This window comes from Carcharodon carcharias, chromosome 2 (genome assembly GCF_017639515.1).
Source record: "Carcharodon carcharias isolate sCarCar2 chromosome 2, sCarCar2.pri, whole genome shotgun sequence".
Lineage (NCBI taxonomy): Eukaryota > Metazoa > Chordata > Chondrichthyes > Lamniformes > Lamnidae > Carcharodon > Carcharodon carcharias.
In genome coordinates, this window is record NC_054468.1 from 95991706 (window position 1) to 96007822 (window position 16117).

The 16117-nt window shown below is 38.7% G+C and overlaps 1 protein-coding gene across 3 annotated transcripts in view; it reads left to right on the forward strand.

Moving 5' to 3' along the window:
- Positions 1–14224, forward strand: part of LOC121271738 (lactosylceramide 4-alpha-galactosyltransferase-like) — an 80697-nt gene extending 66473 nt beyond the window's left edge. For all 3 annotated transcript variants that reach the window (XM_041177970.1, XM_041177952.1, XM_041177960.1), the window contains one exon: positions 12518–14224. In XM_041177970.1, coding sequence (XP_041033904.1) covers positions 12518–13102 — 585 coding nt within the window. In that variant the 3' untranslated portion in view covers positions 13103–14224. The remainder of the gene's footprint in view (positions 1–12517) is intronic.
- Positions 14225–16117: the final 1893 nt, after the last annotated feature.

Consider the following 16117-nt stretch of genomic DNA (forward strand, 5'->3'; position numbering starts at 1 on the left):
CCCATCTGGATACGGAAATGAAATACTGCGAGTGGCTCATGAAGTTCCAATAGGGGGACATTTAGGAATTAGAAAAACTCAGGTGAAAATACAAAAATATTTCTATTGGCTTGGACTGCATAAAGATATAGTCAAATTCTATAGAACATGTCACACATGTCAGATGACAGGAAAACCTCAAGAAGTGATTAAGCCTGTGCCTTTAATTCCGATTCCAGCATTTGAGGAACCTTTTACCCAAGTCCTGATTGATTGTAGGTCTGACAGCGTCTGCGTAGAGGAATATAGTTAATGTTTCGAGTCCGTATGACTCTTCATCAGAACTAAAGAAAAATAGAAAAGAGGTGAAATATAAGCTGTTAGAGGGGGGTAGAGGGCCAGCTCCACCTGTCCCACCCACCCTAACAGCTTATATTTCACCTCAATTCTATTTTTCTTTAGTTCTGTTGAAGAGTCATACGGACTCAAAACGTTAATTGTATTCCTCTCCGCAGATGCTGTTAGACCTGCTGAGTTTTTCCAGCTATTTTTGTTTTTGTTTCAAGATTTCCAGCATCTGCAGTATTTTGCTTTTATCCTGATTGATTGTGTAGGGCCCGTCCCTAAGACTAAAAGTAAAAATCAATAATTGTTGACGAAATTGGATTCATGCTTCAAAATGACAACATTGAGTCTAGTTGCAGTAACTGGAGTTCGCCTATGGTGATGGTGCCAAAACTGGATGGAACTCAGGGACCGTGTGTGGATTATCAAAAAATAAACAAAGTGACAAAAGCCAATTCATATCCTATTCCACAGTTGGAAGATTGCATTGAAAATGTGGGATAATCACAGTTTATCACAAAGATCGATTTGCTGAGAGGATATTGGCAAGAACCGTTATCAGAGTGAGGAAAAGAAATATCGCCTTTTGTAATGCCAGATGGACTAAGTCAGTTTAAAGTTATGCCATTTGGTATGAAGAATGTACCAGCAAGATTTCAAAGAATGACAAACAAAGTAATTGCAGGACTGAACAATTCTGCTGTTTAATATTATGACTTGGTAGCTTTCAGTCAAACAAGGGAGGAACATTTACAACATCTGAAAGAACTGTTGATCGACTGCAAGAAGCTAATTTGGTAGTGAGCTTGGCTAACAGTGAATTTGCAAAAGTGCAAATTACATATTTAGGCAGTACTGTTGGACATGGCCAGGTGACCCCATGAGATGTGAAAGTAAAAGCCAGCCTGAATTTCCCAGTGGCTACAACAAAGCTGGAAGTTTTAAGGCTTCTAGGCATGAGTGGAGTTTATCGTAGGTTTATGCCAAATCTTAGCAGTGTGATTGCTCCATTGACTGAACTACTGGAAAAGAACAAGAAATTTCAATGGACACAGGAGTATCAGAATGCATTTGACAGTTTAAAAATTGTGTATTCTACTACACCAATTTTGACAGCACCAAAATATGCCAAGCAGTTTAAGTCGGTGATTGATGCAAGTGATTTGGGTATTGGTGCTGTGTTATTGCAGGAAGATGAAGCAAGAATTGAAAAGCCTGTTGGATATTTTTCACAGAAGCTGAATGTACATCTGGGTCTGGTGTTAGCATTGCAGCATTTCAAGGTTTATGTTGCAAAAAATTCTTCAGAAACAATTGTTTATACAGACCACAATCCTTTAAAATTTCTGGACAAATTTTGAAGTGCAAGACTACCATTTAATTTTCAGATTGTATATGTGGCTGGACAAGAAAATTTAATTGCAGATGCGTTGTCAAGAGTTTAAAGTTCAAAGAAAATTGGACATTTAAAACATTGGCCATTGGACTGAGATGACCTCTGTCGATACAAAGGCTTTGTATATATTGTCATGTTAATGAATATACTTGGCAATAGCTTGTGCATATAGATAAATATAGTAAATGCAAAATGAGTCGAGAAAATGAAAGCATCTTTTAGAATTATGCCAGTTCATTTTTTCCATAAGAATGGAGGTGTAAAGGAAATATCTCTTTTTTCTTTAATAGTACTGTGGGATACTAAAGCAGGCTTATGGGAACTAAGTGTCTGTATGTCTGTGTGTGTGTGTCTAGTTTAAATAAACTGCAGACAGTCAGACTGCAAGGTTTGAATCATCAAAAGGATTAGGTGTAAAATAAGCTTTTGAAATGGAGATGGGTAAGCTAGGATGAAGTCTTAGCATATTATGTGAATTGAATTTCCATTTTTATATAAGTTGGGAGGTTGTTTGATTTTCAAAAGGAAGTGATAAGATGTTTACAACTGGCAAGATAAATAAAACAAAGTTATTAATTTTATTTTTCCCGAAAGTGCTGGCCATCATGACAACATGAAAGATTTTTATATTCTGGGGTAAGTAACTTCCAAAGAATGGTTGAAACAATGGGCTTTATAGATCAAAAGGGAGAAAATATATTTAAAGAAAGGTGCAAAGCTGTATGCGAGTGGCCGTGTGAAATCTTGGAAGTTGCACTGTGAAAAAGACCTGTGGAAAAGCTCTAGCCACCCTGGAGAAGTTTGCTGTTCCAGTAACCAAGGTTTTGTTAAAAGCCTTTGGAGTTCCATTGTGGAGTGAGAGGGAAAGAAAAGCTGTTAAATACCTCCCTTGTGGCAATCGTGGGTGCTTCTGGTAATATTGCTAGGTGTTTTATAGATTAAGAATCTATTTGGACTGTTGCCTGAAAGGGGTGTGTAGTTGGGAGTTAAGTAGAAATCTTGTGAGAACTTAATAAAACTAAATGTAACTGTGTAAATGTAGTCTTGTGTGTTTTAAGTTTTTTTTCTTTTGTCAATAAATGTCTTAATTTAATCTTTAAAAACTCTAATGGTGGTAGTCAACTCATGACTTCTGACTTCAGTGCAAAAGCCTTCTCGTAATAAATATAAATTGCAAAAGTGTTGTGATAATGTGGTCAAGTTTCCCTTTGGGATTTGGTCAGCCTAGCATAATACATGCCATATCTTAACATCAGTGGGTTTCCTTGCTGGAGTTGTCTTTGCCACCTGTATCATCGATATCTGTTAGGTCTTCTAGTATCCAACAGTTTGTAATATTCACATTTTTAGACTCAAAATACGGCAGTTCCATTGAGTGTATTTCTTATGCCCATGTGGCTGGTGGATTGGTATACATTGTTGCTTGGCACCTGACTGCAGCACAATAGTAAATGTAGCCCCCTGGATGTACATCCACATAACAGTTTGTTTCTAACTCTTTATGAGTAGTATAATAATACAATATCCCTCTTTTTAAAAAATAGTATAATGCCTCTTATATCAATATACCTGTTATAATTATTAACTAGACTGAAGAAGATTAACAATCACCTTTCATAATTAAACTGAATACATTAAGATTCTGTTATAGCTTGTTTACTTTTTGCAAAACATTATTCACAGTATCACTTAGATGGTAGAATGTTGTGCTTCCATCTTGTAGATTTGGCATTCATCACTCTCCATAATGAGTTATCATGCTGCACAAGCAGTGTTTTATGTGCATTTCTCCTGGTGTTGTAGGAGTCATGCTTGATGTCACTATTACTGGTGATGATGCCTCACCGGTTTAGTGATGTTGATGAAGACCTTTTCTGCTTTTCCAGCTCAGTTGCGGGTCGATTATGGACTTGGTCCCTTCTCATTTGCTACCGGCTTCAGTCTCGATGATGGATAACCTTGGAGTCTCAGCTTCACCAACAACATATGCTGGTTCTAGGTTTTCATGATTGGATCTTGTACATGTACAGTTTGACCTTTCAACAACTCAGAGGGATGCTTGTTGAAGTGTTGACTTCCTTCTACCTGTGCATCAGCGAGTTGTTGTCTTACATCCTCCAAGAGATCAGGAGGAAGTATCTTACTGGCAGAGTTGTCTTAAAACTTCCTTCCATTCAACAGTTCTGCAGGTGATTTCATGTCAGCCTTGAGAGGTGTAGATTGGAGTGACAATAAGACAAGGTTTAGATTTTCCTTTGTTACTCAGCATTTTGTGAAAGTTCTCTTGACTGTCTGGACAGGTCTTTCTATAAACCTGTGGCGCCTTAGGTAATGTGGTGACGAGGTGATTATGTTGAACCCATATTGTTCAGCGAATTCCCTAAATTATCTGGCAGTGAACTGAATTACGTTGTCATGTATTATTCCTTCAGGAATCTCTTACTTGGAGAACAGAACTCGTACTGCTGAGATTGTTGTAGCTCTCAAATCTTTCATCTTTTGGATAAAGGGAAACTTGAAGAAGTAGTCTGCAGCTATGAGAGACCATTCTTGATTGTCTTTGAATAAATTGTCTTTTTTTTATTTGTTTATGGGATGTGTGCATCTCTGGCTAGGCCAGCATTTAATGCCCATCCCTAATTGCTCTTGTTCACAGAGCATTTAAGAGTCAGCCTCATTACTGTGGGTCTGGAGTCACATGTAGGCCAGACCAGGTAAGGATGGCAAATTTCCCTCCCTACAGGACATTAGTGAACCAGATGGGGTTTTACGATAATTGCCAATGATTTCATGGTCATTGTCAGACTCTTAATTCCATATTTTTATTGAATTCAAATTTCACCATCTGCTGTGGTGGGATTCAAACCCAGGTCCCCAAAGCATTACCCTGGGTCTCTGGAGTACTAATCCAGTGACAATGCCACTTTGCCACTGCCTCCCACAGGGATCAATGTGGGGGCCTCAATTCCCTCATTATGTCATGTTCTGAGTGGTACTTCAGCAGGCATCAAATCTTTCTGCTGTATTTTTCTGTAATCCTGGCATGCATTGCATGTGGACATTATTTCACTGTCTTTGTAGACACGTATCTAGTGCACTTTTAAAAAATTCATTTATGGGATGTGGGTGTCGCTGGCTAGGTCAGCATTTATTGATGCTATCTGGCTTATCTGGCTCTGAGCTTACATTCCTTTGTGGCCTTCTTCTATCTTCTGGAGAAGCTCTTTCTGCACTGTTTTGGTTATGATTATTCTGGATCTGTTCAGCAGAACACCATCTTCCATTGAGATGTTATCTTTGCTAGATCAGTACTACCACATTGCTGGCTGTGTTTGCTTTTCAGGCCACCCCTGGATCACTTGCTGAGAGGGTATCTGTAACTCATCTTTGTTGGTCTCATCTCTAATCTGTTTTCATTTCTGTACATATATCAAAATCATTTTCGCTGTCTTGGGAAGCTCTTGTATTGCCTCCTTCCCATTCCTTCCCTTTTCTCTGGTTTATCTCTCTGCCTCACTATTCCTCCCTGGTAACAGAATGACCATGTCCTGCATGGTGCTCTCTAATACCTCCTCCTCTTCTTCCCACGTAATATGGTAGGCACTCCATATTCAACTGTTTCTGAAGCCTGGGTGCTTTTAACCTATTGTGTCAATCTTTGACCTGGAAGCAGTACAGTGAGGAAAAGTTGTAATTTTTAAAAATGTCTCTGGAATCTGTAATAGTTTAAAATGTTTGGAAAGGACTTCTAAGAGCTTGTATCAATTGTAAAGGGACCAGTTGTAATTTTCTTGACTGGTAAGAAAATCTGGCCCATATGACCTGACAACCCTTGACCTGGAAGCAATACCAACAGGAAGGAAGTTAGTATACAAAAATCTGAGTGCCCAGACATAGAGAACATAGACAAAGAAGCTATTGGTGTAAGGAACAAAGGAGAGCTACAGCTAGAAGATGATTCATACCCAGATACAGCGATGAAGAGAAAACAAAGATAGAAAGAGGAACACACCAAATTCTTGAGAGGAGAAGAAGCAAATCTGTCTCAGGAAGAGTCAGTTTTTCTGTTTGGCAGAAAAGGAGACAGGAGCTCTTGGAGGTAATGTGTGAGCTGGTTCAAAAAGGTCTAAAACCTGGAAAGATATGTGAATAGCTCAGAGATGCTAAACATAATGTTGTTTTCTGAGAAGTGGCCAAACTATGAATTGGGTTGGTGTTGGTTGGCTGCAAAGGAACTCTGGAAAGAAACCTCATCAGGACTGCCAGGACCTGAGGGAGAGATGGTTTGTAAAAGTGTGCCTTGCTGATGATTATCATAGCTGTGAAACTAGAGTTGAAAGCGGTTATTGGATAGGACTCTTGACCTACACTGCATGAATAAAGAGCAACATATTGTGGAGCTATGTGGCTACATAATGCCACATGTATGTGGGGAGTGATGTGGATGCTTGTGTTTGTGTAAGATGTTGCATTGTCTATTTAAAGTGAAAATTATCTTTTTAGTTGAAATATCGTTTTCCCATTAATTCATGTTTAATTTACGTTGGTTCTGATTTGTGTCAAAGACAGAAAAAGGGGAAATTTTGTTAATTTCTTCCATTGGGGGCTGTTTGGTAATTTCGGTTTAAGGTTTCCCCCATGGGGATTGTAACACTGTGAGTTCATCTGGAGATAATCCTTCCATCCGTGGTGATTCTGGTCATTTCCAGATTCTTCCACGTTTTGTAAATCTAGCACAGCTCCGGTTTCCGGTCTCCTGACAGAATAAATGATGGACTTGGAAATTCAGTGAGAGCGATTTCAAACCAGCTACAATTCATTGCTCACCTTCAGTGTTGCAATCTTAAAACCACTCAAAACAATATGGATGCTGTAAACAGCCAGCTGTACAAATATGGGTAGCTCTTTTAAAGTGGGTCAGTTAGAAAATATACCGTCTCCAGCACTTTCACACCTCAGTTCACAATACCAACTTATCAATCAAACCAGTCCAGTCACAACTGATAATATTGTGCTTAACCACTTATTTGTATTCTTACGCTGCTGGTCACATAACATTTGCATGCTGCAATTAAGTTGTAAAATGTTAACAATTGTTCTAGTTTTATTTTCATTTTATAAACTCCATCGTGTTGGTTCTCAACACTTGGGAACATAGACAGGAAACCATTGTTATATTGAATTGTAATCTTTTAATCGTGCTATAGACTGCAGGCCAGTGTTTTGCCATTTCTCCCTCCAAGAAACCCTCTGCTTGCTTTTTTTTAAAACCATGCACGGTGGTTTCTTGCTGGCTGCTTGTGGAAAAGGAAGAAGAGTTTGGTGTCTATGCCAGCAAAAGTGCGGTATTTCCGGATTCAAATTATACAAATTGGAAGATTCAAGCCAGATGCTTGACTAGTCTTGGGGTCAAATGCATTGATTAAGGTTCAGTTTGGTTTTCCAGTCAGTGAACTGTCTCAGATAATCTGTCAGAGTAATAACTTGGATATCTACAATTTTTTGCTCATGATAACTCTGTTTATAGAGTGTTTCAATGCTGAATTCATTCTGTCTAATGTGTCCTCTTAGAACTCAACAGTGCATAAACTCCAAATTTAATAAGTTGGTTACATCTGAGTGTGTCTCTTTTACTTACCTTGCTGAAGGATCCAATACATGAGAGCGAGATGAGCAATTCAGTATGTCCTATTTGATCATTCAGTGACACAATCTTGTGATATCTAACATTTCAAATAGCCTATAGTATTATTAAAATATCACATTTCAATATAACAATGGTTCTTGTCTATGTTCCTAAGTGTTGAGAACCAATGCTATAGTGTATGTAATGAAAATAAAACTAGAACAAATGTTAACATTTTACAATTTAATTGCAGCATGCAAATATTATGTTGGGGTCAAACAAAACACCTATTTGTGTATTACACAAGCAATATTTCAGCATGAGCCATGGAACACAGCAATAATGTGGTCAGAAATTCTCATTTCAGTATAGTTTCTTCTGAAGCCTGAGGTGGTGTTTTTGTATATTTTTAATTAGATTTTTAATTGACAAGCGCTGTGACACGTCTCGGAAGACATTGGCTCTTGTGACATCTCCTCCATCTTCCCATCAAGTTGAAAATTGTTATGACACAGTGGTTGCTAAAGCTGAGTTATTTTAAAAATCTCAGAGGGATACATTAAACAACTGTTGTAACCTATATTTTTAAGTCGTATGTTTGAAATGTCGCTCTAAATTCTGGAATTAGACCACCAGTTCTCAAGAGGTTTTTATATCAAACTACATGAGACATTTATTAATTTACAGGTTAAATATAAACATGCAGCTACAAATTACTACTATCATAACTTTTAGCAAATTTCCAAACTAATCTCCATTATGGCAACAACAACCTATAGACTTTAAGCAGACACCAGGCAAAGCATTTTTGCCTTACAAATTCAAAATGAGGTTCCTTGCACTTTGGTTCCTTTGCAGACACAGTTGTAGACTTACAGGCTTTGACCTTACATTGCTTCTGCCCTGCGCACACAAAACTGCTATCTATTATACCTAGCACGACTCATTGAATGTCAATTCTCATTGCATCACCAGCACCTTTGGACTCCGCCTCTTCTTGAGTGCTCTATTCAACAAAATGCAAATGCACTCTACCTCTCCTACGTCTCAAAACCTAGTATACATCAAAGCACACAGACTAGCTGGCTTTAATCCAATTAAGACACACCTACAGATAAAATCTCTATTTTAAAAGAAAATTAATTTCCAGTAATATACATCAATAGCTTCATGACACCCCCTCCCTACTCTCATAATTCTAAAACATAGCTTCATTTTTAAAATAACCCATCTCTCACCAACTCCTATACTTATTGCACTATTACCTTATCAGATTAACAGAAACCATTCCAGCTCAGTGTCTAGGTTTTTTTCCAAAAATGTCCCATTTTCCTTCAAACTTCAAACTCTTGATAATGCATCTGGTAACAGACTTTCTTTTCCAGCAATATGTATAATATGTAGATTAAATGGTTGAAATAATAGACTCCATCTGAAGAGCCTTGCACTTTTGTCTCAAAATTTGTCCAAAAACTACAAAGGATTATGGTCTGTATAAACAATTGTTTCAGTTGAATTGTTTGAATTTCAAAATGCTGCAATTCTAACACCAAATCCAAAGTCTCTTTTTTCGATCGTTGAATATCTTCCCTGTTGTACGTTCAGCTTCCATGAAAAATACCCTATTGGTTTTCCAATTCCAGTGTCATCATCTTGTAACAGTACAGCCCCAATGCCTATATCGCTTGCAACAACAGCCAACTTGAATTGCTTGGCATAATTGGGTACTGCCAAAACTGGTGTTGTAGTTAATACAGTTTTCAAACTATCGAATGACTTCTGACCCTCCAGTGTCCATTGAAGCTTCTTGTTCTTTTTTAATAGTTCAGTCAGTGGAGCAGCCACTTGGCTAAAATTTCGTACAAATTTCTGGTAAAACCCACTCATGCCCAGAAATCTCGGAACTTCTCATTTTGAGGTAAGCACTGGGAAATCCACGATAGCCTTGACTTTCGCATCTCTAGGAGCCACCTTACCAAGTCCAATGGTATGGCCTAGATACATAACTTGCACTTTTGTAAATTCACTTTCAGCCAAGTTCACCACCAAATTAGTTTCTTGTAGTTGAGTGAATAATTCTTCCAGTTGCTGTAAATACTCCTCCTACATCTGATTGAAAACAATTAGATCGTCAATATAAACAGCACAATTGCTTGAACCTGCAATTACTTTGTCAGTCTTTGAAATGTCGCAGGTGCATTTTTCATACCAAATGGCATGACTTTAAACTGATATAGTTCACTTGGCGTTACAAAAGCTGATATCTCCTTTGCGCTCTCCGACAATGGTACCTGCCAATATCCTTTTAGCAAGTCAATCTTTGTGATAATTCTTTATTGTCCCACTTTCTCAATGCAATCTTCCAACCGTGGTATGGGATATGACTCCATTTTTGTCACCGCATTCACCTTTCGACAGTCCACACACAGTCTTTGTGTTCTATCTGGTTTCGGTATCAGCACGATAGGTGAACTCTATTTACTGCAATTAGACTCAATGATATCATTTTGAAGCATGAAATCAATTTCTTTTTGTACTTGTGATAACTTTGCTGAATTTAATAAAGTTTTTGCCTTATTGAAGATGAAACCTGTACAGACACATCATATATAGTTAAATATGTCTTTCCCAGCTTATTCCCACAAATAGGTTGTGTGACTGTAATCGCTTTTGCAAATCACTTTGACACTTGTTTGGAAGGTAACTGAATATTTCATTTAAATTTTCAAGCACCACCTCATTATCCAATTTCAGAGTCCTGCACTTCTGCCTCTGTCTCATCATCCACCATCACTAATACCTTTTTTGTTCCTTTTCCCTGTAAAAGTACTTTTTAAGCATATTTACATGACACAACCTCTGCTTTTTCTATCTGGAGTATTTATTAAATAATTTACTTCACTCAATTTCTTTTCAATCCTGTAAGGCCCACTAAATCTTGCATTTAATGAATCCCCTAGTACTGGTAACAGAACTAATACTTTCTCTCCAGAAACTAAACTGTGAGTTTTAGCTTTCTTAATCTGTCTTCACTTTCATCGCTTGCTGTGATATCTTTAAATGTTCCCTGGCCAATTCATATGCCCTGTTCAATCTTTCCCTGAAATTTGATGCATAATCCAGGAGAAGAGTTTCTAAATTTTGATCCACCAGTTTCTCATGAATCAAATTCAGTGGTCCCCTTACCTCATTACCACAAACTAGTTCAAAAGGGCTAAAACCAGTTGATGCATTAGGAGCATCTCTAATAACAAATAACAAAAATGGAATTCCTGTACCCCAATCCTGTGCATATTCCTGACAACAAAAACAGAAAATGCTGGAAAAACTCAGCAGGTCTAACAGCATCTCTGGAGAGAGAAAAAAAAAAAGAGCTAACATTTTGAGTCTGTATTACTCTTCTTCAGAGCTGTTTTTCTGGCATTTTCTGTTTTTGTTTCAGATTTCCAGCATCCGCAGTATTTTGCTTTTATCTTAGTGTTTAATTCACTGCCAATCCTGACAGTATGCCCTCATCATAGTTTTTAAAGTCTGATACCATCTTTCCAAAGCTCCTTGTGACCCTGGATGATAAGCTATTAACTTAAACTATTTTACCCCCAAACTGTTCATTATTTCCTTAAACAGATGTGACATGAAATTTGACCCCTGGTCTGATTGTGTTTCTTTAGGTAAACCATATTGTGTGAAAAAGTTAATTAACTCCTCCACAATCTTCTTAGTTGTAATATTTCTTAAAAGTATAGCTTCAGGAAGCCGAGTAGACACATCCATTGTTGTCAATAAATACTGATTTTCACTTTTAGTGTTAGGGAGGGGTCCTACACAATCAATCATAACCCTGGTAAAGGTTCTTCAAATGTTGGTATTGGCATTAAAGGTGCCAGCTTAATCACTGTTTGTGGTTTTCTTGTTATTTGACATGTATGACAGGTTCTACAGAATTTGACTACATCCCTATGCAATCCTGACAAAAAAAAAACCCTCTATCTTTTCCTGTGTTTTCCTAATTCCTAAATGACCCTCTTTGGAATTTCATGAGCAATCCTCAGAATCTCATTTCTATACCCTGATGGGATAACAATCTGAAGCACCTCCCTCCAGCTTTCACTTGCTGAGACATGATCCAAGCACCACTTTCTCATTAATTTATCTCCTCAAAGTTAATAACATACTGGAATACATTTTGCTTCTGTTTCTGAAAAAGCTTTCTGATATTTTACTTGCAAACCATTTTTCTGTAACTCCATTAACCTCTTTGAGTTAAACATTTCACCTGAACTTTCCTATTTTTATATGAAACTACATGAGACATTTATTAATTTACACAGGTTGAATATAAACATGCAGCTACAAATTACTACTATCATAACTTTTGACAAATTCCCAAACTAATCTCCATTATGGCAACAACAATTTATGGACTTTAAGCAGACACCAGGCAAAGCATTTTCATCTTACAAATTCAGAATGAGGTTCCTTTCACTTTGGTTCCTTTCCAGACACGGTGGTAGGCTTACAGACTTTGATCTTACATTGCCTCTGCCCTGCGCACACAAAACTGCTGTCTGTTATACCCAGCACGTGTCATTGAATGTAAATTCTCATTGTATCACCAGCCCCTTTTGAACTCCACCCCTTCTAACAATAAAACCCCTTTCATGGTGCCAATTTTCTTAGTAATATAACCATTGCTTGTTCTTTGCTAGCTAGCTGTTAGATTTCAATCCCCTTCTTGAGTGCTCTATTCAACAAAGTGCAAATGCACTCTACCTCTCTTACATCTCAAAACTAGTATACATCAAAGCACCCAGCCTGGCTGGCTTTAATCTGATTAAGACATATCCACAGACTAAACCTCTATCTTAAAATAAAAATAATTTCCAATAATATACATTAATAGCTTCATGACAAATTGTAGACTTTGCCGGATGCAATAGGGAAAGAGGCTTCAAGTTTCTCTCCATCAAAAGACCAGGCAAGTTTAAGGTTAAACCAGCCCAGGTTCTCCTATCCATGTGTAGCACCTTGCAGGTTGTTACAAAGTACTCTCAGTTATTGGTCCTCAACTAGGGAGCATTGTGTGAAGGGAGGGGACAACATTTGACAGAAGGGACCATTTCAATATCAAAACTTGCAAATGATGATTCTGCTGTTCTATTATTATACAGGTAGAACCTGACGTGGAAAAATACTGGATTCATGTGCTGTCCGATGCCTGTCGTATAGCGCTGCTGTGGAAGTATGGAGGAATCTACCTGGACACGGATGTCATTTCACTCAAGCCCTTGGAGTTCCAAAACTTCATCTGTGCACAATCAGAAAATTATGCTAATGGTGCAGCTTTGGGATTTACCCGCAGTCATTCCTTTACAGAGATGTGTTTAACGGATTACGTTGAGAATTATGATGGAGAAGCCTGGGGCCATCAGGGTCCTGACCTGATGACTCGAATGTTGAAGAAATGGTGTGAAACTGATAATCTCGATAACTTCCTTAACAAAGAATGCAAAGGGATTTTGTACTTGTCCAGTAACTGGTTCTACCCAATTCCGTACACCAACTGGGAAAAATACTTTGAAAGAGATAGATGGAACGAGAATAATATTGAAAATGAATTCTCAAAGACCAGTGGGGCACATATCTGGAATTTTCTAAGTGGTCATTATGAAACTCAAATCAAAGGAAGTCTGTCATTAATGGAATACTTCTTCAGTAAATACTGTCCGAGCACATATAAATCTCTCCCAAAATGATGTCTGATTTTTATGTTGGTTTGCATATTTGCATTGAATGTCAATTACTACAGAATCACTGCTAACCAAACCAATCATGATGGCTTATACCTTTGGGCCCCCATTGCCCTCATCTCATTATTTCTTCACCTGTATCTTTCTACTGCCTGTGCAATTGCTGGCTAATGGTAAGAAATGGGAAAAGTGGTATCCTGCCTCTTGTTTTACCTTCTACCCTCCCCCTGTCCCTCTCCTGCACAAACGTCACTGGCTGCACCAAGATTGGTTGATAGCTCATTTTTTTTTTTGTTACTAGCCCCTTCCTGAGGTCCCTGTCTCCACTTTAATCTATGCATCTTAATTCAAAATTGTTCAATTCAGATTACGTGTTGACTGTTTTTTTTAGCTCTAATATCATGTGTTTTTGACATTGCCTAATTCAAATGATTGGATAATTCATTTTCTCCAATGCAAAAACTGGCAAGTGCAAAACCCGTTATTGAGACTAGACTATACACAGTACGAAGAATGGCAGTGAGTTTAACATTGGGAGGTGCCCCCTAATCAACATCACCTTCACACTGAGCCTGTAATGTACTAAGAAGCACACATTCTGGTTTATGGTGCAACTACTACAAACTGTCTAGGCTGCCGTTTTTATTCATCAGTAACTTGCCGTAAGTATTTGCAGTCCCTTGGTCAAATATCTCTTGATAAAGTAGAACCAAAGCCTCTGATAGCGTGGCTGTTAGTGCAATATTGTGTATGACTAACCTCTAATGTATTGCTGTTTACTATTGAAAGGTCCCTTATGTGGATAAGATTACTTTTTTTTACATGAATAGAGTACAATACACTCCTAAATCTCTAGGATATTTAGTTATGTCATTGACATTATCTTTTGAGTGAATCACTGCCTCTTGCCTTTACTGAGATTGTATTCGATATACACTGGATGCAAATATTGATTTTTATATTTGATAAGTTTGATTTTGACTATTTTGTATATTACAGATTTCTGTTTAAGATCTTCAATTTTCAGTGAAATGAGGGAAAACTTTGCACTATTGTTGCCTATTTATTAATTGGATGATGATTTTGAATGAGTCTATTTGCTCAATTAAATGGCCTTGCAGATTCAAACTTTTTCATTGATCTGAATGGGGCTGTCACTTTGTGAAATCGTGCTTGTAGTTCAGCTGTGGTTACAATTGGAAGAGAAAGATTCCACAAGTTGGACAGATCTGCTCAACTCTTAACAAACAACTTTCCCCCCAGCTAACGGTCTGGAGCCTGTATCTGAGTGAGACACGGAACTGCCGTTCAGAGACATCGTGTCAACTTGCTGCACATCACTGAGATCCTTTGTGTGGGACCTCTGGCTGTCATTATTGTGATTAGAGCACAGTCAGACCAAGTTCTTATTATTAATATTGAAATGTAAGCTTGTAAATTTGCCAGACATAGAGGTCTGTTTATTACAATGGACTGGAGTTATACTGCACCTACTGCAAACTTTCTATTGAGACCCAAGGATGGGGTTTTGCGTTGTTTGGCTTTAATCGGGAAGGGGTGGGGGGGGTTGCAAAAAGCATGATGGGAATTGTTAAACATTCAGTTGGGAGAGGTACCAAGTGTGCTGCCCAGTCACTATCACGACACTTGCTATGGGGAGTGAAAAATACCCTCAGTGTGTGATTTCCTCATGCAATGAGGATTACAAAGGCTGCTTGTTCTCTCAAATTTTCACCCCTTGTGCCCTGAAGGCCTTCATCCCCTCGATGGGGTGTGGAAACCATCCCTCACCTTCTGAAGCTCTTATCTCCCTTGATGCTACAGGGATACAAATCCTAACTTTAATAGGATTGGGTGAGAGGCACTGGTTAGAGTGTTATGTTCATGTCTTTTCATTTTAAAAATGTGCTTCATTCTAGTTCGGAGCCAGCTGTGGACATATGTGAAACTTGTGATCAAAGTTGAGCTTTTCCACCTGTCCTTAGAGACCCCTCAAAGAAAGGGACACTCTTTGAGACTAAAATGAATTGTCTGCCTTTCCCACAGCAATAAACACAAATATTTTGGACCTCTCTCCACTTTAAAACAATTACCTTTTCCAATCTTTGGACTGGCCCATGCTGAATGACATTCAGCAGCTGAGAGGATGGGTAGCTACAATCTCCCAGGCTTCTGTCACTGTAATCTTGATCCAAGTGATGAGTGAAGTTTAAAAGATTGAAATTTTCTTCCTTAACCGAGATTTTCCACCCACGGTGGTTGACAGGGCCCTCAACCGCATCTGGCCCATCTCCCATGTATCCGCCGTCACACCTTCTCCTCCCTCCCAGAACCATGATAGGGTCCCCCTTGTCCTCACTTATCACCCCACCAGCCTCTGCATTCAAAGGATCATCCTCTGCCATTTCCGCCAACTCCAGCATGATGCCACCACCAAACACATCTTCCCTTCAACCCCCGGTGGCATTCCGCAGGGATCGTTCCCTCCGGGACACCCTGGTCCACTCCTCCATCACCCCCTACACCTCAACCCCCTCCCACGGCACCTTCCCGTGCAACCGCAGAAGGTGCAACACCTGCCCCTTTACTTCCCCTCTCCTCACTGTCCAAGGGCTCAAACGGTCCTTTCAAGTGAAGCAGAATTTCACTTGCACTTCCCTCAATTTAGTCTATTGTATTCGTTGCTCCCAATGTGGTTTCCTCTACATTAGAGAGACCAAACACCTTCAGTCTGTCCGCAAGCATTACCCAGACCTCCCTGTCACTTGCCATTTCTACACTCCACCCTGCTCTCATGCCCACATGTCCGTCCTTGGCCTGCTGCATTGTTCCAGTGAAGCTCAACGCAAACTGGAGGAACAGCACTTCATCTTCCGACTAGGCACTTTACAGCCTTCTGGACTGAATATGAGTTCAACAATTTTAGATCATGAACTCTCTCCTCTATCCCCACCCCCTTTTCCCAATAATTTATGTAGATTTTTCTTTTCCCACCTATTTCCATTATTTTAAATATATTTC